The 23,557-nt window shown below is 43.3% G+C and overlaps 2 protein-coding genes across 8 annotated transcripts in view; one reads left to right on the top strand and one right to left on the bottom strand.

The window, feature by feature from the left end:
- Nucleotides 1–6,158, top strand: part of cep290 (centrosomal protein 290) — a 164,900-nt gene extending 158,742 nt beyond the window's left edge. For all 6 annotated transcript variants that reach the window (XM_063058359.1, XM_063058357.1, XM_063058358.1 and 3 more), the window contains one exon: nt 2,241–6,158. In XM_063058359.1, coding sequence (XP_062914429.1) covers nt 2,241–2,423 — 183 coding nt within the window. In that variant the 3' untranslated portion in view covers nt 2,424–6,158. The remainder of the gene's footprint in view (nt 1–2,240) is intronic.
- On the bottom strand, nt 296–22,070 carry rlig1 (RNA 5'-phosphate and 3'-OH ligase 1). Of its 2 annotated transcripts, none has more exons than XM_063058368.1 (7): nt 21,845–22,070; nt 17,174–17,291; nt 12,904–12,996; nt 10,121–10,237; nt 9,015–9,209; nt 8,160–8,329; nt 296–539 (listed from the first exon to the last, which is right to left on the bottom strand). In XM_063058368.1, exons 1-7 carry the CDS (start codon nt 21,932–21,934, stop codon nt 438–440), a joined length of 885 nt encoding a protein of 294 aa, XP_062914438.1. In that variant the 5' UTR covers nt 21,935–22,070; the 3' UTR covers nt 296–437. The 2 variants fall into 2 exon arrangements, with proteins under 2 accessions (XP_062914438.1, XP_062914437.1); XM_063058367.1 differs by lacking the exon at nt 296–539 and adding an exon at nt 6,314–7,356 and having other exon boundaries at nt 21,845–22,069.
- Between the last annotated feature and the right edge of the window lie 1,487 nt (nt 22,071–23,557).

The raw sequence follows: 23,557 nt of genomic DNA, 5'->3' as shown, positions 1-23,557 counted from the left end.
GGGCCTGTTCCTGTGCTGTACTGTTCGGTGTTTTAAGTTTAATAACATAATTAGATCATTGTACTCTATCTTAAACACCCATAATGAATGGCAAGGGAGATGTACAGCACAAATTGTCACAATCCATACATGAGAGATTAACAAGCTTCAGATTTCTGTGACCATCCGGTTCTGTCAGCTGTGTAAGTCTAGGGAAGACAATCTCTGGCCCCACCAAATGTGTGAGATTGAGGTGCAAAACCTCCTGTTTGTGTGGAGTCTTACAAATCAGTACCACGAAATTACAGACAGTACACCATATGCAATTAAATGATTTAGCTTTATAATTCTTAATTTGACTAAAGGGTTAGTAAAGTAAAACATAAAGAAAGGGCCCATTTTAATGAAACAGTCTAATGTGCACAGTTGGAGCTCATGGTTTCCCTTCCAGTGTTCCTTCATCGATTTCCCCGGACTTCATCAACTCCCGACCCCACTCCAAGTCCACTCCTTTCTGGTGTCTGCAACCTCTCCATTCTGGCATCTTCTCTCTCCATCCTCTGCCAAACAAAAGACCCAGATCACCTTGGTCTCAGGCACACAACGAGAAAAAAAAATTCCCTTCAATGGATGGTGCACATTCCAAAGCCCCCATTATCTCTAGCCATACCCCAAATACTGAAGCTACAGAAAAACCATTACACTAACAGTGCTTCTACAGAAAGACCATTACTTTCGCAGTGAAACCTCTCCCATGCTGTTACATTTTCATAGGTAATAAGTTGAAGTTTTAAAATTCACATTTGCTTCAGATGTAAATTTAAAAACTTGACTATCACTGAGAATCATGAAAAGTATCAACAGGGATGCCTTTCAGCCCATATTGCCTATGCCAGATTAGAGTTAACCAGCACAATTCCACCTTCCAGCTCTTGGTCCCACAACCACTACTGCCTGCAAGTGCACACAGAAGTTAAACATGATGATGGTTTTTGCCTCTACTCTCTTTTCACGCACTCCATTCAAGACCACACCACATATTGAGTGCATAGACTTGCTCTCTATTCCTTTTTCTGATGATTTAAATTGATACACTTGAGTTTTTGACTCCTCTGCTAAGACCAATCCTCCTACTTTACCTGTCCAGACCCCTCAATCGTTAATCACATATATCTAGAGTAGTTTGCTGAGGGTCTCCTAAAAATATTACCCAGTTTATCCAGTCTTCCCTCATGGATAAAATTCTCCAGCCTTTCTCCAGTACAACCAAATCTCCCCTCAAATTATCTTGACCAGCATGGTTTATTTTGGTCCAATAACCTGCAAGAGCTATTCACATGTGTCAATAATAAAAAAACAATACCAAATCGACCAATAGTGATGTCTATAGTTCTATTATAACTTTCCTGGTTATAGACTTATTGTCTTGGTGAATCAAGGAAAGCCTACCATATGTTTTGTTTTAAACCACCATTATTAACTTTTCCTGCTGCTTTTGAAAATTTGTTTCCATACACTGGAAAGTTCCTCCATTGCTTCACTCAAAGTATTCATTTGGCTGTCATACCTTCCATATTGTCATAACATGACATACCTTGTTACCTCTCTCATTTGTAAATTAAATTCCATTTGGCCAACCAACCAGAGGCATGGATAAGGTGAATATACCCAGTCTTTTTCATAAGAAAGGGGAACAAAAAGGAGAGCATAGGTTTAAGAACAGAAGTGAAAGGTTTAAAAGGGACTTGAGGGGTATCTTCTTCCAGAGGGTGATGTGTATGGAATGTGCTGCTGGAGGAAGTAGTTGAGACAGGTACTACAACAGCTGAAAGACAGTTGAACAAGTACATGGATAGGAAGCATTCAGAGGGATGTAGGGCTGGCTTGAAAGGTGGACACAATGATCAATGTATCGTATATTACTCTTATGACCAAAGTGGCTATTTAAATAATTCAATATGGGGTTGATGAAGAGACTAAAATATTGATTTGCAGTTGCCTAGAACAGTAGAACAGGCTCTTTAGCTCACGATGCTCTACTATGCGGCTGAGTTAAATATGCAGTTTATGCAGTTGAACTTCTAGGCAGGAGGTTCCCAATCTAGGGTTCACGGACCCCTTGGTTAATGGTAGGGGCCCATGACATAAAAAAAGGTTGGGATTGCCTGTTCTGGGCTGAGAAATGGAAAAGTGGGTGGTTGGTCTGAATGGAATTCATCTTCAATGTCATCCTGACAATCTAATTATCTTTTGATTTCTAGGAAGAGATAAAGAGGTTGAAAAGGGAACTGGAAAACTTTGATCCCTGCTTCTTTGAGGAGCTTGAGGACTTGAAATTTAACTACAACCAAGAGGTTAAACGGAACATTCTTCTGGAAGAACAGTTGAAGAAATTATCTGAGCAGTTTGGAGTGGAGATCCCAGGAAATGTTTCCATTGACTGAGAAGCCCATTGTTCAAACATTTGTGGTAAATCCTCCAGCTGCCATCACTGAGGGGAGAGAGGTCTCCTTTAACACTCTTACTGGAATAGAGGTGGTAAAGTGTAATGTGCAGGTCCTGACGTAAGAACAACAACAATCTAAATCCCTTCTAATCTGTTGGGATCACTTCTTGAAAGCTACAGTTCTCCAGTATCCAAGCCTTTGAGAGGAAGGGAGTTTTAGATTATTTCTGCCTAACATATTGTGTTTATGAAAAAAAATGAACACTGGATAGCAATTCACTTTGATTCAGGAGCTAATAATCTAAGTCAGTGTCCGGTGCAGGAATGCAGTGGGGGTATGATTAACTGTTATAACATTTTTTTAATCCGTTTTTCTTTCACCCCAGTTTGTGTTTTATCGGTAACAATCCATGGAGCCTCTTTTACTGAGAAGGAAAAGTTATGGGTTCATTTACTGGTATGGCCTTGATGGAAGGGAGTAGAGATCAGCATTTCAGTGAAGGAGCAATAGCACTTCTGGGAACCATTACTGGGATCAGCTTTTGACATGTACGGTTCTGGCAGAGGGAAGCTGTACACATAAGTACTTTCTGCACAAAAGACCCATAAATGCCATTAACTACGTAATTCCCTGCTCAGTGCTAACTCATAGATGTTCCTACTAGTACTGTTCCAACACATTTGGTCATACAAACCTCAGCAGCAGGATCAGTATAATTCTGACTTAAGTTTAACATTGTTACATTTGCCACCCTTCGAGTTGTGGGTGAAGACTGGAATTAGGAATTTACATTAGTGAAAGTACGCACTAATCATTATGCTAGGATCCATAAATGGAAATGAGATTTAACAGGCCTAGACATTATATTCCCCTAAATTCTGTCATGTTCCTACATCCATCAGCTGGGAAAAGCTAAGTAAAGCAAGGTACAAGTGGGAGACTATAGTTGCTAGAAATCTAGAGCAACACACAGAAAATGCTGGAAGAACTCAGCAAGTCAGACAGTATCTGTGGAGGGGAGTAAACAATGTTTATTTAATTACAGATGGTGCCTGACATGAGTTCCTCCAGCATCTCATGCGTATTGCTCTAGGTAAAATAAGAGTTTCTTACTATTATGAGAAGTACAGTCCAATTAATTAGCACTATCTTGTTTCAGTTGTCAGCAACTTAATTGTATGTCAACTGTGCAGGTAATGCCAGGAGAATTTGCTGTCAAACATGCCTGTACATGCCCAGACTAAAAAATACTGAAGACTGAAAATGCACTTAGAGACACTATTTCCATAGCCAAGGATTTTTGAAAATATGGCAATAAATTAAAGTATTTTTGTAGATTAACCTGTATAAGTTTGTTACTATGAATTAAATGCAAGTTTATAGTCTGAAGTAGAAGGTAAATATTTATTATTTGTCTAGAAGCAAAAGTAATTACAAAAGTGCATGTACTCTTCATTGAACCTGGAATGTATGTTTCAACTCCTGCATGTCACATTTTATTATCAAAAATAACCATTTCCAGGTGACGAACACTGAGATCTGTCTTGTCATACATCTTTGTGGTTGGTTTTATATGTTCCACACAAAACCAAATATTACCCTTGTGTTTAAAACCAAAACAAGCAGGAACATAAGTTAATGCACTGTAGTGTGACCTGTTCTTCCAAACTGATGTGTGGTGTATGCCCAAGGCAGCTCCTAGCATTTCAAAAATACATTTTAAATCCCCACTAAATTATTGGGATCAGGCTTCAGGCCCAGGGCTGTACCACATTATTCTTGAGTTTGCTGCCCTTTTACTACTGCCGTTACCTGAAACTACCTGATAAATTCATAGAACAAAACATTACAGGCCCTTCAGCTACAAAGTTATACCTACCTTTTAACCGATTCCCATTGATAGTCTTCAAAGGTGATAAGTGAATCTAAAACTGAGAGTTGAAATTACAAACACAAGATTCCAAATTTGCCAGCTCAAGGATGAGGGCAGAGGAAGGAAAATATAGTGTCCCTCGCTACCTTCATTGGCGCCATCAGCACTGACAGTGGCCTTCAGTGGATTAACTTCAGCAGTACAAAGGGAGGGCCGAACACAACCTCCCCAAGGACAACTGCGAGCAGCGAATAAGTGACAAACTTCTGAATATCAAACCAAGCCAGGGAATGACTTTTCTAGGGGGAAAAAAAGCTGAGTTCTACGAAGTACCTGGCCTGTACTCAGTGGGGCACAGAAAAAAAGGAAGCAATTTTACTGAACTTCAAGATGCAGAAGCACATTTACTCAGTGGTGCTAGAAAGCTTGTGAACCCTTCAGGATTTTCTCTATTTCTGCATAAATATGACCTAAAATGTGATCCGATCTTCACGCAAGTCCTAAAACTAGATACAGAACCCAATTAAATAAATAACATAAAAAATTATATTTGTTCATTTATTTATTTATTGAGTAAAATGATCTAATATTACATGTATTTGTTGGAAAATGTATATGAATCTTTGCTTTCAGTAACTGATGTGACCCCCTTGTATGCATTAACTTCAACCAAATGTTTCCAGTAACTGTTGATCAGTCCTGCACATCGACTTGGGAGGTATTTTAGACCATTCTTCCATACAAAACTGTTTCAGTTCATCAATATTCCTGGGATACCTTGCATGAACAGCCCTCTTCTGGTCATGCTACAGCATCTCATTTGGGTTAAGACCTGGACTCTGACTTGGCCATTTCAAAACACATTTTCTTCTTAAACCATTCTGTTGTTGATTTACTTTTGTCTTTCAGATCATTGTCTTGTTGCATCATCCAACTTCTATTAAACTTCAGGTGATAGACTGCTACCCTGACATTTTCCTGTAAAATGTCTTGATAGAATTTTAACTTCATTGTTCCCTCAACAACTGCAAGCCGTCGAGGCCCTGAAACAGCAAAGCAGCCCCAAACCATGATGCTCCTTCCAGCATGCTTCACAGCTGGGATGAGGTTTTAGTGTTGGTGTGCAGTGCCTTTTTTCTTCCAAACATGCATTTCAGCTAAAAAGTTCAACTTTGGTCTCACCTGTCCACAGAACATTGTCCCGGAAGCATTGTGGAACTTTGCAAACTTGAGTTGTGCAGCAAAGTTTGTTTTGGAGAGCAGTGGTTTTCTCCACTGTGCCCTTCCATGAACACCTTTCTGTGCAGTGCTTTTCTTATAGTGGACACATGAATAAAGACTTTAGCAAGTTCTAGAGATTTCTGCAGGTCTTTTGCTTGTTACCCTCGGGTTCTTTTTCACCTCCTTCTATACTGCACGTTGTGCTCTTGGTGTGATTTTGGCAAGATGCTCACTCCAAGGGAGAGCGGCAACAGTACTGAATTTCCTCCATTTGTAGACAATTTCTCTTACTGTGGACTGATGAACACGCAGGTCTTTAGCTTTATGCACCTCTACAATTCTTCTAAGATCCTCAAGTTGTTTTGATCGAGGCATGGTGCACATAGAGAGATCTTTCTCGAGAAGCACAGGCTCTGTCGATAACCTGACTTTGTGCGCCTTTTTTTATAGGGCCCATACCTCCAATCTCAACCTACTGTTTGGAACACCTGGCTCCAAATAGCTTTTGTAGAAGGCATTATCCCAGATGTTCACTTACATTTTTTGAACCTAGGCTGTGATTGTTTAAATAGTGTACTCAGTAATGATGAGAAGTACAATTGTTTGTGTGTTGTTAGTTTAGGCAGATTGTTTGTCTATTATTGTGACTTAGGTGAAGATCAGACTATAATTTATGATTAATTAATGCAGAAAACCAGGTAATTGCAAAGGGTGCACAAACTTTTTCTTGCAACTGTAGGTACAAGAGTGTAGAAACGGGAATTTAGAGTGAGGATAATAAAGCACTCACAAGTCTGAATGGAGAAGGAATTTATTCCCAAAAGTTTTAAATCTTAATGGTTTGATAGAGCCATTGAGTAGATTCAAGGTTAATTGGACTCCGTGGTTATTAGAGTTGGGCAGGAGCGTGGAGGCACTGCTAAAATCTGAAAAGCAGTGCCAGCTCAGGGAGAAAAATAAGAAACTGGATCCTATTTGCAGCATTGAACAAGGTTTAAAATCCAGCAAACCTAAAGCTAGGTTATGTCGATTTACAAGTAAGTGCCACAGAGCCAAATTACAACATTTTAATACTCAATTACAGCAAGTTACATTAAATAAGACTGAATAATAAGTGAATACTTAATAGAGATAGAAAGATTTAATTTGAGGCACTGAAGTCTTAAGTAATCAAATACATCTTTCAAATGTCCTGCCACCCATGGGAATGGAGGTCGGGTTGTCAGGCACTGAGGATGAAGACCTGCAATCCCCAAGGTTGGTGAGTCCAGGCCTAAGATCTGAAGGCTAGAGGCCCAGAGGTGGCCTGTCCTGGGGTTGGAGGCCCAAGGTTTACAGAGCTGGAGGTCAGAGTGACCCAATTTGGTGGAGGGGGTAGGGGTAGGAAGATGTTTGTTTTACTGTTGTTACATATGTCCTGGTGTATGCTGGCTGTATGTTATTCTGCTAAACATTGTGGGCATGCAATTGGTACCAGAAACAGGGTGATACTTGCAGGTTAATGCAGTCTACACATCCCCCAATGATCAAGATCAGATCTTCCAACTGAGATCAGTCCCAAGATTCAAAGGAAACAATCCTGCTTGAAACAGCCAGCCACCTCTCAAAACAATCCTTGGCCAACACGCTAAGACCACGTCAACTCTCTGTGTCCTCCCACGAAATATCTTTAACTCGGTCAAACTGCTTCCCGTGGAGCCTGGCCAGGGCAACAAACGAGGAGTTGGCTTCAAAATCCCAGGTGAACTTGGTCAGGTCGACATTGATGGACAAAGGGCGAGTGGCCAAGAATGGCCACAGGAGTGGCCATTCCAAGCCCAGGTGATGTCGGTGAAGCTGGGGAGGAAGATGATGAACATTAACCTTGGTGGAGAGATCAATTGGTACAGCTGTTTCCTAAAATTGTATCCAATAACCCAAGAAATTTGGGAGTAACTCAATGGGGGAAAAATTGTCTGACAATGGTTTCAGAGTTACATAACACAGAAACAGGCCCTCCTTCAGCCCAACTCATTCATGCCCCCACAGCTAGTCCCATATGCCTGCATTTGACCCATATCGGTCTAAACCCTTCCTATCCCTGTACCTGTCTAAATGTCTTTTAAACATTGTACCTGCCTCTACCTCTTCCATCACCTTCTGTGTGAGAACTTGTCCCAAGATCCCCTTTAAATGTGTCCCTTCTCACCTTAAACCCAAGTACTCTAGTTTTAGAGACCCCCACCCTGGGGAAATATCTTAAATATTAAATATTAGCTTTATTTGTTATGTGTACATTGAAACATACAGTGAAATGCATCATTTGTGTCAATTCAAATCAGAGAGGATTACGCAGGTGCAGCCTGCAAGTGCCATTACACTTTCAGTGCCAGAATAGCATGCCTGCAACTTACTAGCCCTAAACCATACATCATTGGAATGTGGAAGGAAACCCTTGTGGTCATGGGGAGAATATACAAACCCCTTACAGACAGTGGCAGAAATCAAACCCTGATCTTTACAGCTAACACTGTAAAACATTGCACTAACTGCTACGCTGCTGTGTTGCACAGGAAACCATTGATGGCTCCTACTCCAATTGCTCTTTCCTCCGTGCCCCCCTCCCCACTCCAGTAACAAACCCCTGATCTCTCACTCACTTTAACTAGGACACCATTTGCACAGTGCCACACAATGCCTTCCACCTTCGCCTCCTCACTCTCCTCAAACCAGGCAACCAAATCCATCAGGTCCAGTGGCGGGGGATTCTCAATCTGCAGCGATCCGTGGGAGACCAGAAGGTGGAGAGGTTGTTTCTTGCTTCCAAGGCCTGGAGCAGAGAGGTAAAATCTGTCAGGGCCACACCTGAGAGAGGCATACAAGATTATGAGGGCACAGATTGAAAGTGCAGTCATTTCCCCAGGGAGGGCATACACAAAGAGCTGCAGAACTCGAGCAAGTCAGTGGCTTGTCAGAGGATGACAGAAGTTCCCCTCCAACCCACACACCATCCTGACCATAGTGCTGTTCCTTCAACATTGCTGGGTGAGAATTCTGAAACTCCCTCTCTAACGGCACTGTAGGTAGACCCACAACTCAGGGACTCCAGTGGTTCATAAAGGCAGCTCACCACCACCACCACCTTCTCAAGGGCGAGTGGGAACGGGCAATTAACGGGCAATTTGCCTCAGACTGCAAAACCCGCACTCCTCAATTTCAGGTTCAGATTTATTTATCACATGTACTGAACGTCCTTTGTATTAACGAGTGCACCCAAGAATGTGCTAGGCACAGCCCACAAATGTTACCAAACACCACCAACCTAGCATGCTCAATGTTCAGCAGAATAACACAAGCATTAAAAACAACACACACACACACACCCTGCATTTCTGCACCCCCCCCCCCAGCCACCTCCAGTCCTTAACCCCGGTTTTCGCAGACATCGGGCCAACTACATACTTCATTTTTCCTTGAATAAATTATAAAGAAGTCCACAATAAATGTCTTCCTACCATATGGATTACCGTTGATATGAGTTCCTATCAGCTCCAGTGTCTGCTCAAGCAGCTCCATTAAGGGAATGACAGTAATTTCTAGAATTTGCTTCCCAGAACTTGGCCTTAAAACCAGGGCGGATCCAGTTTCATAATTCACGGCAGAAAGATGCCAACAATATTGTTTACTTCCCTTCTCCACCGGAATCCAACCTTCAGGACAAGGTAAACGTTTAGTCATAGTCATAGTAGTACTTCATTGATCCCGGGGGAAATTGGTTTACAAAGCATGCAATGTCAAATCTGCCTGGACATGATCCCCATCCCTTGCATATTTACACGTGTATGTCAAACCCTCTAAAACACTACTATCCTATCTGCTGCCACGATCGAATGGCAGAGCAGACTTGACAACAGTCAGAAGATACAAAAGCCTGAAAGTACATACCAGCAGGCTCAAGGACAGTTTCTACCCTGCTGTCATAAGACTTTTAAATTGCTCCCTAGTACAGTAAATTGGACTCTCAACTTTGCAATCGACCTCATTATGATCTTGCACCTTATTAACTGCACTGCACTTACTTTGTAGCTGTTACAGTTTATTCTGCATTGTTTTACCTTGTACTACCTCAGTGCACTGTGTAATGATCTAATTTATATGAACAGTATGCAAGATAAGTTTTTCAGTTTTTCTAGGTATATGTGACAATAATAAACCAATTAAAATACTAGTTCCAAACACCCATCACTCCCTGTATAAGTTACTTGCATCACACATCTACATTAAACTCTTCCCCCTCTTGTATTTAATGCATATCCTCTAAACATCTCTACACTGGGAGAAATATTAAGACTGTCTGCTCTATCTCTACCCCTCACCATTTAAAAGCTTTGATCAGGTCTCCCCTCAGCCTCTGACATTCTGGAGGGGAAAAAACAAGTTTATCCACCTTTGTCCTATAACACACGATCTCTAATCCAGGGCAGCCTCCTCTTAAATCTCTTCTGCACCCTCTTCAAAGCTTCCACTTACTTCCGGTAATGAGGTGGCCAGAAATGCACAGAATGTAATGGAATGACTAGATCTGCAAACAATACTCCAAGCATGGTACATACTCCCTCACCAGGAATGTGTCCATTCTCATCAGGCTGTGGTCTGCCTTGTGATTGGGCAACTTCGTGTGCTGGAATCCAGGTATCAGGAACTACCCTGAAGTCACTGTCGATATTCCAAGTGAACTCTGAGGAAGGAATAAAATAAAATCCATCACAGTCGCTGACTCTTGTAACTCCCAGCTTCCAGCCAGCTCCAGGGTTTATATAGGGTAGAGCTGGGTACATCAACGAGCACCACCAGCACACCTCAGCTCTCAGGCCTGGGGGCATGTTGTCCACATAAACAATGGAACCTGCTGCAGTCCGGCCCCAGTGAGAGAGTGCTGCATTTGTCATTACAGCCACACATTTGACAATAAACAACTTGAATTACAGTTGGAGACAGTTCAGGACATCATGAAAACTAACTTCCCTTCCAGGATCCCTCTATCCTTGCCACGGCCTCAGGAAAGCAGCCATACACCTTGGACATTCTCTCTTCTCTCCTCCCATTGGGCAGAAGTTACAAACACCTGAAAGTACATACAGTACCGTCAGGCTCAAGAACAGCTTCTATCCCACTGTTAGACAACCATTGATGGGTTCCATAGTATGATAAGATGGATTCTTGACCTCATAATTTACCTCGTTATGATCTTGCACCTTATTCCCCAGTACACACAGCCCTTCCCACAGCACCTTCCTGGGCAAGCACAGGAGTTACAATACCAACTGATTTTAATCTCAATTCCCACGTGGATTGGCAAAACCCTTCCACCTCTTCCCAGTGCTGCTTCCAAAGTAGATATCCCAAAGCAGTCTCCTCATCAAAGCCCTTCCCTCTGTCTACAGCTGGGATTCTCCCATCCTGTCTCCACACTTCTCCAATGAAACTTCTTGGCCAAGAAAGTTCACCGACACGTCTACTTCCTCGGGAGGCTAATTTGACTTTGTCCTGCTGACCTTTACCAATTTTTATCAATACATCATAGAAATCATTCTGTCCAGATGTATCACAGCTTGGTAACGGCAACTGCTCTGCACATGACTGCAAGAAACTGCAGAGTTGTGGACACAGCTCAGCCATCACAGGAACCAGCCTCTCCTCTATGGAAACTGTCTACATTTCCTGCTGCCTCAGTAAAGCAAGGACCCCACACCCACCCAGATATTCCCTCTTCTCCCCTCTCCCACTGTGCAGAGGACACTAAAGTCTGAAAGCACATAGTATCAGGATCAAGGGGTTATAATTCTATCGAGTGTTCTCATAGTATGATAAGTTAGACTCTTGATCTCATAAGCTACCTCATGAACTTGCGCCTTATTGTTTACCTGCACTTTCTTTGTAGCTGTTCTACTTTATTCTGCATTGTTATTGTTTTATCTTGTTTGATGTCAATGAACTATGTAACGATCTGATCTGTATGGACAGAATGCAAAACAAGCTTTTCACTGTATCTTCATACATGTGACAATAATAAACCCATTCCAATTCCCTGGGCCTTTCACAGAGATCAGACACATTCCCCAAGTAAATCAACCCCAACGATAAACACATGAGACTGCAGAATCTGGAATCTGAAGCCAATGCAAGATGCTGGAAGATTTCAGCAGGTCAGGCAGCATCCGTGGGAAGAAATGAAGAGTCAACAGTTCGGGTCTGACTGTTGAGATGTAGAATCTTGACCTGAAGTACTGACTGTCCATTTCCCCCCTCCACAGATGCTGCCCCAGCTGCCAAGTTCCTCCAGCATTTTGTGTGTTCCCGGCATTAAACCTCCATCATAGTCATGTTTCAAACTACAAATACTGCCCTAATTTTTCAGAACATAGCTGTAACAATTCAGTCTCTGTTCCTACTCCCCAATGTCTCTGCATTTTGTCCAATTATTAACCTCTGTTTACCCTGACCAATTATTTCATCTCTCATGCTTTAAATATCACACCATGCATCTTTCACAATGACCTTGAGACTTCGGAGCAGATTTAAGTCATTCAGACCATCAAATCTGCTTCACCATTCCATCATGGCTGATTTATTATCCCCCTCAACCCCATTCTCCTGCCTTCTCCCCGTAACCTTGGGTGCCCTTACTAATCAAGAACCTATCAACCTCAGTTTTAAATATACACAATGACTAGGCCTCCCCGGTCGTCTATGGCAATGAATTGCAGAGTCATCACCCTAGCTCTCTCCTCACCTGCCTCCCCTATTCACAGTCAGAATGAAAGCTTATCGATTCCACCCCCTCTCCATACCTGCTGCCTCATCAGTTGAGTGTTTTCCAGTTTTTAACTTTCCTCCATCTATTGGAACTGGAATGGGTTTATTATTGTCACATGTACCAAGCGACAGTGAAAAGCTTGTCTTGCATACTGTTCATTCAGATCAGATCATTAAACACTGCATTGAGACAGAACACGATAAAACAATAACAACGCAGAATAAAGTGCCAAAGCCAGAGAAAGTGCAGTTTAGGCAAATGATAAAGTGCAAGATCATGAGATAAATTGTCAGATCAAGTCCATCTTATCATACTTGATGCCCATTCAAAAGTGATTACAGCAGGATAGATACTGCCCTTCAGCCAAGCACTACATGCTTTCGGGCTTTCATAACTTTTCCCACATGGGATAGGGGATAAGAGAGAATGTCTGGGATGGTAGGGTCTTTGATAATGCTGGCTGCTTCACAAGGTAGCAAGACGACAGTTGTCAAAACGGGGAGAAACAACCAGTGCTACACAGGGAAACTCGCAGTAAACTGTTGGTTACGAACACACAACCTGCTCAGAAAGGAGCTTGTAATTACCAGTGCTGGATCTCGACAATTGAAACTTCCTGAATCGCTTCTCGGACTGCTTGGTCGGTTTCCGATCGAGTCGTGCCCAGAGATATGGCGAACCTGCCAACAGTCAAAAAGCACTAATTAACCAAACACACGACTAAGAGCGTGGCTAGAGCTTCACAAAGATTTGGCAAGCTGCCGGCTAGAGAGAAACAAATTAGGTTTCATCTGCTTGAAAATCTGGTATAAAATACATAAATACCAGTATATATTTACAATATAAACGTATTATAAAAAGCAGTTTAAAGTGTTTGCAGTGCAGAACAGTTACAGGGTAATAGAGGACGTGGGGGGTGCGGCTAACTAGAATGGTTGATTAGATTATCTGCATGGCACAAGAAACTATTTTCTCTTAAAAGCCCTATTGCGCTTACCAGAGGGAGGAGGGAGTTATTTATTTCCCTCCATAGATGTTCCCTTACCTCCAGCATTTTGTGTTTCTTCTCTTGTGTGTGTGTTGCTCACATCTTCTGCAGCTTTCCAACGGTTGCTGCTAAGAGTCAGGTTGTAAGACCTAGCAGCATCTGAATCAGTGAATGTCTGGTCACAACAGCGAAAGATTTTGGGGAGATATCGTTGAATAACAGTTAAAACATTTACCACAACCTGGGAGTCTGGTTCTCTTGCCTGGTGTCGGAAGGTTGTGAGTTCAGGTATCACACAAAAATCCATTCTATTCCAGATAAGTGTGAAGTGATGTGCTTTGGAAAACTCAAACTTGAAAGCGGAGTGCAAGACGAATGGCAGGATTCTTACAGTACAGAGGATCTGTTCTGGGGCACTTGCTCTTTGATTTTTATAAATGACTTGGATGAGGAGTGGAAGGGGGAGTTAGTTAGTTTGTAGATGACATGAAGGTCAGTGGTGTTGTGGATAGTGTGGAGGGTTGTCGGTTACAACAGGACACTGGGCTGAGAAGTTTCCCAGGTAGAAATGGCTAATACCAGAACACATACTTTTAAGGTGAGTGGATGAAAGTTTTGGTGAGATAGCACAGCAGTTCTTTTTAACTTACACAGAGAGAGATGGGTATGCGGAATGCATTGCTGGGTGTGCTGGTAGAGGCAGATCCATTTAAGAGTCTCTTAGATAGGCACATGAATGAAAGAAAAATGGGCTATGTGGGAAGAAAGGGTTAATCATGGAGTAGGTTAAAATTTGGCACAACAGGAACTACAGTATGCTGTGCGGTAACGTTCTATGTTCCAAAATATAGACGTTACCTCAAACACACACAATGGTCTGAGACAATAAGTATTCTGGCACAGTTGGAAGAGTTGCAAGAGGCACAAAAGAAATTACAGTACACTCTTAGCAAAGTTCTATGTTCTTTACAACTGCTTTCTGTTAAAGGCCACACCATGGAAGGAGAATTACTACAGCAGGACCCTAAACGCCTCAGAATAATTCGATGCAGAGCACGTCAAAGAGATTCATTTTGATGGGGAAAATGAGAGGAATAAAATGCAGTATCAGCAGGGGTCGGGAGGCTGTGGGAACAGAGCTCTCGGATAAACACAAGAGATGCTGGAAATCCAGAGTAACACACACTAAATGCTGGAGGAACTCAGCAGTTCAGGCAACACCTATAGAGGGGAATAAACAGTCAACATTAACTTCGAGACCCTTCATTAGAACTGGTAGGGGGAAGAAGCCAGAATGAAGAAGGGAAGGAGTACAACCGGACAATAGGCCAGACCAGGTGGCTGGGGGAGTGAATGGCTTTGAGCATAACAGGTCATGTCCCCAAGTTGTTTATGGGATCCTAAGATGCAGACACAAAGTCCGAGGTGTTGTTACAGCTCAGATAAAAGTTAAAAATTTATTATCAAGCTATGTGTACCACAAACAATGTTGAGGTTCATCTTCTTGCAGGCAGCTGCAAAACAAAGCGACACAATGGAATCCACGAAAAGGTCCACACCACAAAGACGGTCAAACATCCAATGTGTTAAAGAAGAAGAAATTGATCAAACAATTAAATAAACCAATAATATGCAGAACGTGAATCATAGAAGGCGAGTCCACAGCCATGGAGTCTGCTCAGATCTGAGGCAAGTGCTGATGGCTGCAGGCCGCAGATGCAGAGTCAGTTCAGTGCCGATGGCTCCAGTCTACAGGCCGCAGGTGCAGAGTCAGTTCAGTGCCGATGGCTCCAGTCTACAGGCCGCAGGTGCAGAGTCAGTTCAGTGCCGATGGCTCCAGTCTACAGGCCGCAGGTGCAGAGTCAGTTCAGTGCCGATGGCTCCAGTCTATAGGTGCAGAGTCAGTTCAGTGCCGATGGCTCCAGTCTATAGGTGCAGAGTCAGTTCAGTGCCGATGGCTCCAGGCCACAGTTGCGAAGTCAGTTCAGTGCTGACACAAGTAAGGCCTCAGGGAGTAATGAGCTGAACACTGATTCATCCTTCGCTCTCAGGCCCAGGCCTCGCCAGAAAAAGTATATTTAGTAGAATAGTTAGTGGTTTGGTTAGCCGACACAGAAAACATCACCGTGGAAAACTGTTGGGGTTCAGTGGGGGGGGATGCTTCTGGAGAGCACAGTGAGTAAAGCCTTTGAGACTCACGTTCAAGGGCAACCAAACGAGAGTGTGACCTCATTACTCCTCTTTTGCTCTACTTACTGTTTTTTTGTAATACAAAGTAATTTGTCATTATTGCACTGTACTGCTGCCACAAAAAACAACAAATTTCACGACATATGTCAGTGATGATAAACTTGATTCAGGTTCTGTTGCTGACTGTACAATCCCTAAATGAACCGAGTTCACTACTGTATTCCAATTGGAGACGAAGAGCACGCAGGTGTCCCGAACTCAAACTGCATCTCACAGTTGCTCACGACACAACCCACTCGGTCCATCTAGTCTGTACCGGCTCTCAGAACAATTTTATAATTTATCCCCTGTAATCTATTCTTTCTCACAACTCCATCCTGGTTCTCATTCCAGCTAGATGATTCACAGAAGCCAGTTACCCATCAGTCAGAATTTCTTTGGGACATGGAAGGAGACAGGAGGACCACGGGACAGTTCCAATCAGCTGGCAGGTCACGGCGCAGTTGTACATGACGCTGGATGGCTGCAGATAGAATACTGCATACTCTTGGAAAGGTGTATTAAACCAGAAGAAATGCAAAAAAAAAATTTACAAGGACGTTGCCGGGACTTGAGAGGCTGAGTTATAGGGAAAGGCTGGACAGGTTCGGTCTTTATTCTTCGTAACGCAGGAGACTGAGAGGAGATCTTACGGAGGAGTATAAAATCACAAGGGGCATAGGTATGGTGAATGTGCACAGTCTCTTTTCCTGAGTTTGGGAATCAAGAACTAGGGGACACCAGTTTTTAATGAAAGGGGAAAGGTTTAATAAGAAGAGGCTACTTTTTTTCTCCCAGTGGGTGATCAGTGAATGTAATGAGCTTCCAGAGGAAGTGACTAAGGTAGAGACAGTTGGACAGGTACATGGACCGAACAAGGTTTTGAGGGATACAGGCCAAACGCTGGCAAATGGGATTAACTTAGATGGGGATCTTGGTCGGCACAAAGGGCCTTATTCCATGCTGATCTCGGGGAAACGTTGCTGGATGCAGAGCTGGTAACTGCGGGAGCCCCCTCCCGCCCCGAGATTTGGAATCAGGTACACTGCTGAAGCAGTGTTCACAAAGCTACCCCTATTCCAGATAGGTGCTAGAAACAGAAGTAAAAAACAACAGGCATTTTAGTAAGCTTGGACCACATTCCACCCTGAAACCCTGGTCTACTGCTGGATGTTACAAAATGTTTCGGCAAGGCATTCTGACCAGCTAGCAGAGGGACAAATCATAAACACAAGAGGTTCTGCAGATGGCTGAAATCCCAAGCAACACCAAGATGCTGCTCGACCTGCTGAGCTCCTCCTAAGATTTTGTATATATTAGTGGAGTTGCAAAGTTCTTTAGCATCTGTTATATACACACACCTCTGCCACAGGTCTGTACATATTGCTGCCTCCAACACTGTCAAGTGGCCGGCACACAGGAGATTCTGCAGATGCCAGAAATCTTATGTAACACACACACAAAATGCCGGAGGAACTCAGCAGGTCAGGCAGCATCTATGGAAGGGAATAAACAGTCTCAGATACTGGAAATTAATGACTTTTTATTCCCTTCCATAGATGCTGCCTGACTTGCCGAGTTCCTCCAGTGTTGTGTGTGTGTGTATGTTGCAGAAAAATGGCTTCCCGTCCTCCCATTACCTTTGTAGTTTGTGACATAACAGCAAGTGCCATCCACTTTCTCTGTAGCGACCCCTTGGTGGATGTTCGCTGCCAGCGCCTTCAGACTCAGCTCTCCGTTGGCCAGGACTCTGTATGACTGAACACAAGTTGATGAGTGTTGAGTATCCACAGGTTCCACAGATCGATGCATCAATGCCCTCTCATGGGAAAACCCCGTTGCAGGAGCAAACCAAGAGGCCACATGGAGTTGGTGTTTGAAATAACAAATGGTTTACTAAAAAACCGGTACCCACACCGCGAAGCTAGCCAAAGCTGATCTACCTGAGCATGGATTTGGGTCAGCTTTTAAATTTATCAACTTAAATGTATGCTGCATGTATGTTACCTTGAGATTCGTTTCCTTACAGGAAGAATAAAGCAACCAACATGATCTACAAAAATCCACATATAACAAAGACTGATGTGCCAAAGACAAACTGCAAATACAAAAATACCGAGAACCTGAGTGGTAAAGAATCCTTGAAAGTCAGTGTGTAGAGACCCCATTGATTCACTTGAAAACTTTTACATCCTCAGCTGACAAGATTACACAGAAACTTAATTAACACTAAAAGTAGGTTTTGATAGCAGAATGGCAGTTATAGAAAGACTAAAAGTAGATCTTGATTGCTGAGTAAGACTGATTACCTACAGGTCTAATTTTGTTAACAGCAAATCCTGTTTTCTATTACAACATGCTGTAACATAATTAGTGAAGTTCCTGAAACTTGGGTGTTGTCACTACTGCATTCTGTGTCTCTACCTTTGCCCGTGGTTCCTTGTCCCTGTTGACTAGTTATTAGCTCTCACTATTTTTAGATGAGCTGTATTTGTCACATGAATATCGAAACAAAGCAAAATGTGTCATTTGCATCAAATCAGTATAGTCTCTCACAATCAGACTATGTAACAGTTTCTTCCCCCAAGCCATCAGACTCCTCAATACCCAGAGCTGGACTGACACCAACCTACTGCCCTCTACTGTGCCTACTGTCTTGTTTATTATTTACTGTAATGCCTGCACTATTTTGTGCACTTTATGCAGTCCTGGGTAGGTGTGTAGTCTAGTGTAATTTTTGTGTTTTTACGTAGTTCAGTGTAGTTTTTGTATTGTTTCATGTACGTCCTGAAAAACATTGTCTCATTTTACTGGGTACTGTACCAGCAGTTATGGTCGAAATGACAATAAAAAGTGACTTGACTTGACTTGAAAGATTGTGCTGGGGTCAGCCCACAAGTTCACCACACTTGTGGCACCAAAATAATATGCCCACAACTCACTAAGTCTAACCCGTACATCTGCAAAGTTCAACATTCAATGTAAATTTATTGTCAAACTATGTCTATGTCACCATATACAACCCTGAGATTCATTTTCTTCTGGACAATCACAGTAAATACAAAAAACACAATTTGAAAACCTGCCCACAACTGGATAGACAACCACCAATGTGTAAAAATAAACAGACTGTATAAATTCTAACTGGCTGTATCACCATCTAGTTTGGAGGGGTCACAGCACAGGATGGAAATAAGCTGCAGAGTTGTAAACTCAATCAGCTTCATCATGGGCACGAGCTCACTAGCATCCCGGACATCTTCAAGGAGCGATGCCTCAAAAAGGCAGCATGCATCATTAAGGAGACCCAACACCCAGGACATGTCCTCTTCTCATCGTTGCCATTAGGAAGGAGGTACAGAAGCCTGAAGGCACACACTCAACGATTCAGCAATGGCTTCTTCGTCTCTGCCATCAGATTTCTGAATGGACATTGAACCAATGAACACTACCTCACGACTTTTGTTTCTCTTTCTGCACCACGTATTTAAACATTTTTATATATGCTTCTTAATATAATTCACAGTTTTTATGTATTGCAATATACTGCAACTGTGTAACAACAAATTTCATGACATACAGTATGCCAGTTATACTAAACATGATTGTGAAGTACAGAAAGAAATATCGAGAACATGAGATGAAGAGTCCTTGAAAGTGAGTCCAAATGTTGTGGGAATAGTTCAGTAATGGAGCAGGTGAAGTAGAGTGTAGTTATTCCCTCTGGTTTAAGAGCCTGATGGTTGGGTAATAACTGTTCCTGAACATGGTGGTGCAGGTCCTGAGGCCCCTGTACCTTCTTCCTGATGGCAGCAGCAAGAAGACAGCATGGCCTGGATGGTGGGGGTCCTTGATGATGGATTCTACTTTCCAGCAACAGTACTCTGTGTAGATGTGTTCAATGGTGGGGGGTTACCTGTGATGGACTGGGACATATCCACTACTTTGGAATGTGGGAGGAAATTGGAGCACCCGGAGGAAACTGAAATCACAGGGAGGACTTACAAATTACTTACAAATTCCAAACAAACCTGTTCGGCACGAAGTAACCCAGAGAAACCCTGCACATAAACTATCCATCAAGTCTGTATCAACCATCAATTTACACTCATCCTGAGTTTAATCCTGTTTGATTCCCCCCACATTCCCATTAACTCTTCCCAGATCCTAACCCTTAACTGTACATGAGGGCAATTTACAGCGACCAACTAATCAACCAACCTGAACTGAAGTTCACCACAAAACCATCCAGCACAAAAAAGCCGCTGCTCTCACAATGCACCTCACCGTGACCTTAAACGTACTGTCTGGCTGCACAGCACTTCCTCTGTTGTGCTTTGTTCTGCCTTCTTTTACACACTGATTGTTTGTCAGTCTGTTTATGTATAGATTCCATTAATTCTATTGCATTTCTTTATTTTTCCTGTAAATGCCTGCAAGAAAATGAATCTCAAGGTGACTTTGACAACTCTAATAGACAAGCTATCTACTGTCCCTTGTGGAAACTCACCGTGTACAACTGGATGTGGCGATGCCCGCCTTTGACCCCAACCCACGATGGGATATTTTAACTTAAAGGTGCTACATAAATGCATGCACTTGCTTTCGCCCAGGACCGAGGGCTTATTCAATCAGAAGTTGCTTGCTCCTGAGAACCTTACATTGACTCTCTCTGGGGATGGGACAGGTTAATGCAACTCTAACAGCCCTACACGAAGCTGCAATAAGTGGCGATAATTGAACCCCCAGCCTTGCATTAAAAACTGAAACCTCACATTCTGCACTTCTGACCCAGAAACAGTCCTCGTCATTGTAGGCATGAGATTTAAAATGCATGCAACGGGGAGAAAGCTGTGAATTGGGGCACTTCTAGGGTGTTCTACTGACAATTTATTACGCTTTAAAACGCTCTTGTCTGGATTATGGTTGTATGATTTATGGAGCAGCAGCTTGTTCAGTTTTATGTAGATTGTATGTTCTATAGGCCAGTGTACTTAGAATCTGTAGTGCAGCATCCGGACCACACCTAGAGATGTTTTGGGGTTGAACTAGGCAAGATGCCTTTTGACCTGCGGAGAGAAAAATTGAGCCTTGCATACTGGACTTCCTTAGTAGGATGGGGGATATTCCATTTGAAGCATTTTGTTTTAATCGATTGTTGGGAATGTACTAGCAGAGTTGGTAAATATTTTGGGTGGATAATTAAGAAATATGTGCGTGAGTATGGTCTTGGGGATTCGAGGATTGGCCCAACTGTGGCCTGGCCAGGAGTTCCACTGTGTAAATCTCCAGATGCGGGAACAGATTTGATGTTACTAGAGGATAGCCAGGGTCTTGTGGGTGGCGATGGGGTGTCCATTTACAGCAGTGGTATTTTTCCATTTTGCCTATCTTTACAGATGGTTCTAAAGACCCAGTTATTAATTAGGTTGGCTCAGGGATATTTATCCCTAGGTTTAATGTTGAGGCAGGGAAAAGGCTGACAGGTGGGTTGTCTGTCTGTTCTGCAGAATTGACAGCCATTATCATTAGTCTGCAATGGGCTGAAAAAATTAAGCGAAACAGAATCGTAACCTGCTCAGATTCTGTCAAGGTACTGCAGAGTTTGGAATCTAAGCATTCAAGGAGACCTGATCTATGATGGAAGAGGGCAGAAATAGTAGTACAGTTCTGTTTGATACCTGCACATGTGAGTGTATCGGATAATGAACCGGCAGATGTTACAGCAATATAGGTACTAAGTCCGAAGTAGATACTATAGTCAATATAGGAAACTATGAAGCCAAATCTTGGCTGGGATTGGGAAATGGCAAAAATTGTGGGATAGGAGTGGGACAGGAAGGCGGTATTACAATTTCTTTCCATCAGTCCAGAGGAGGCACCTTTTGGGAAAGAACAGGAGTGATGATTTGCAGCTGGTAAGACTGAGGTTTGGATGTACCGGTTCGTACTCCACTTCGGAACTTGCTGCTGAGCATGGGAATGGGTGGTGTGAGTTTTGTAAGGTCCCAGAGGCGGTGGAACATGCGAGCATGGTGTGCCACAGATATTCGTTGGAACTGTTCAGGCAATTATTGGGCAGATTTGGGGTGCCTGGTTTGCAGGATATTCTGGCACCTGAGGCAGAGACGGTTAAGTCGTGCAGGGCCCTGGTGAACTTGTTAATTAAAACAAGTTTGAGGAAGGATCTGGTCCCCGCCATGGCGCCTTTAACCCTCCATTACGGTAGGCGGCGGTAAGTCACCTTCCTGATCGGTAAGTCACATTAACGAAAAGGGCGGTGCAGTGTGCAGCCTCTCCCAGCTTCCTACCTGGTTGGGCCGCTTGGTGGCCGGCTCCTCCCTCAGCTCGGTGGTGAAGGCGCAGGGGATCTTCTGCTGCACCGTCCCCAGACGCGGCATCGCTTCCCCGCGGAGCCTGGCCCGGCTAACACCCTGGAGGGACGCAACCCCCGCCGCGACGGGGGCTGCAATGGAGCGGCCAGCCGGCCTCCCTCCCCGCCGAGATCAGCTGCCTGACGGGAGGCGCCTGCGCATCTATGGAGCGGGTTGCATCATGCCGGCATCGCCGTCGCTCGAACGCGGTACCGTACTAACAAGGATTGAGGTGGATGGCATGGATACAGTTAAAGGAATTACTTTAACTCCATGCAGTTCAAGGGGATATTCAAACACATTAAGATTTTAGTGCCTCGGCACGACACGTCGACCATTTCCTTCTGGATATGCTGCACGACTTTCTGATTTCCTCTGGCATTTTGTGTGTGTTGCTCAAGGTCCTAGAGAGAGGCTTTGAGAGGGTAGATAGCCATAAACCCAGAGACAGGCCCTTCGGCCCAGCTCTTCCATTCCATTCACGTTGCCTGCCATTTGGTAGTCCACATTGCCTGCAATTTGACCCATTGCATTGGGACGAAGGGCCTATTAGAGTGCTACATTACTCTAGATTTGTTTTTGGTTTTCTAGTCTACATACCTGTCCATTCACCACGTTCAGTACAGTGAAGGGTGTTGACCCAAAACCTTGACTGTCTTTTTCCTCTATAGGTACTGCCTGACCTGCTGAGTTCCTCCAGCCGTGTGTTGCTCCTGATTCCACATCTGCTGTCACTTGTCTCCATGTACAAATGTCTTTCAAAGAATGTAATTGTACCACCTCCACCATCTCCTTTAGCAGCTCGTTCCACAAACACATTGAAATTCTAGGGTCTCAGCCCAGAAAGTCGACTGTTTAATTCCCCTGCATAAATGCTGCTTGACCTGCTAAGTTAGTCCAGTATTTTGTGAGTGTTGCTCAAGATTCAAGGGGGGCTTGAAGGGTAGGTGTCGAGATAGTTATCTAGTTATATGACACGGAGACAGGCCTTCGGCCCAACTCTGATACCAGCCAAGTGAAGGAAAAATCAAGTCCCTCCCCTCAAGAAAATGCCCGCAGGGTATTTATAGTGACATATCTGTACTTTGTTAATAAACCTAATTTGGATTCTAAGCTTTGAGATGTAGACACAGGTGTATGTGGAATTGGAGTGCAGATCTCCCATTGAATAGATGGGCTGTGGGGCTGGGTGGGGTACTCTTGGTCTTATTATGAAATCCTATTATTAACCACAGGTTGGACAACTAGACTTGGACTGTAGATCAGAACTAATCCTGATGTTCTGTCTCAGAGATGAAAGCAAGATTCAACCTTGGCTCACCGGGTCAAGACTGACACGGAGTCATAGAGGACCACAACACAGAAACAGACCATTTGGCTCATCGAGTTCACACGGCCTTGTCTTCTGCCTAGTTTATCTATCTGCCTGTATCAGGACATAGATAAAGTCATAAAACACCGCAGCACAGAAACAGGCCCTTCATACCATTTAATCCATGCCGGCTTAGTCTTCTGCCTCATTCCAACTACCTGGAACAGGACTACAGAGAGTGTTATAAAGCATTACTGGAAAGACGTCTATTCTCCTCACTGCAACAATTTCTTTTTCTCCCCTACTTTGATGATAATCCATACTTGGCCATGTATACA

The sequence above is a fragment of the Mobula hypostoma genome, chromosome 9 (assembly GCF_963921235.1).
Source record: "Mobula hypostoma chromosome 9, sMobHyp1.1, whole genome shotgun sequence".
In the NCBI taxonomy this organism is placed as follows: domain Eukaryota; kingdom Metazoa; phylum Chordata; class Chondrichthyes; order Myliobatiformes; family Myliobatidae; genus Mobula; species Mobula hypostoma.
Note: the sequence above shows the minus strand (reverse complement) of the source record. Positions and strands in the feature narration are given on the sequence as shown.

What these genes read in the sequence shown, in the direction of transcription:
- rlig1 (XM_063058367.1), bottom strand. Translation starts at nt 21,934, where the DNA reads ATGCCGCGTCTGGGGACGGTGCAGCAGAAGATCCCCTGCGCCTTCACC. An exon ending in CCACCAAGCGGCCCAACCAG is followed by an intron (nt 17,292 to 21,844) that starts GTAGGAAGCTGG and finishes ACTTGTGTTCAG; the next exon opens with TCATACAGAGTCCTGGCCAA. An exon ending in ATTGTCGAGATCCAGCACTG is followed by an intron (nt 10,238 to 12,903) that starts GTAATTACAAGC and finishes TTCCTTCCTCAG; the next exon opens with AGTTCACTTGGAATATCGAC.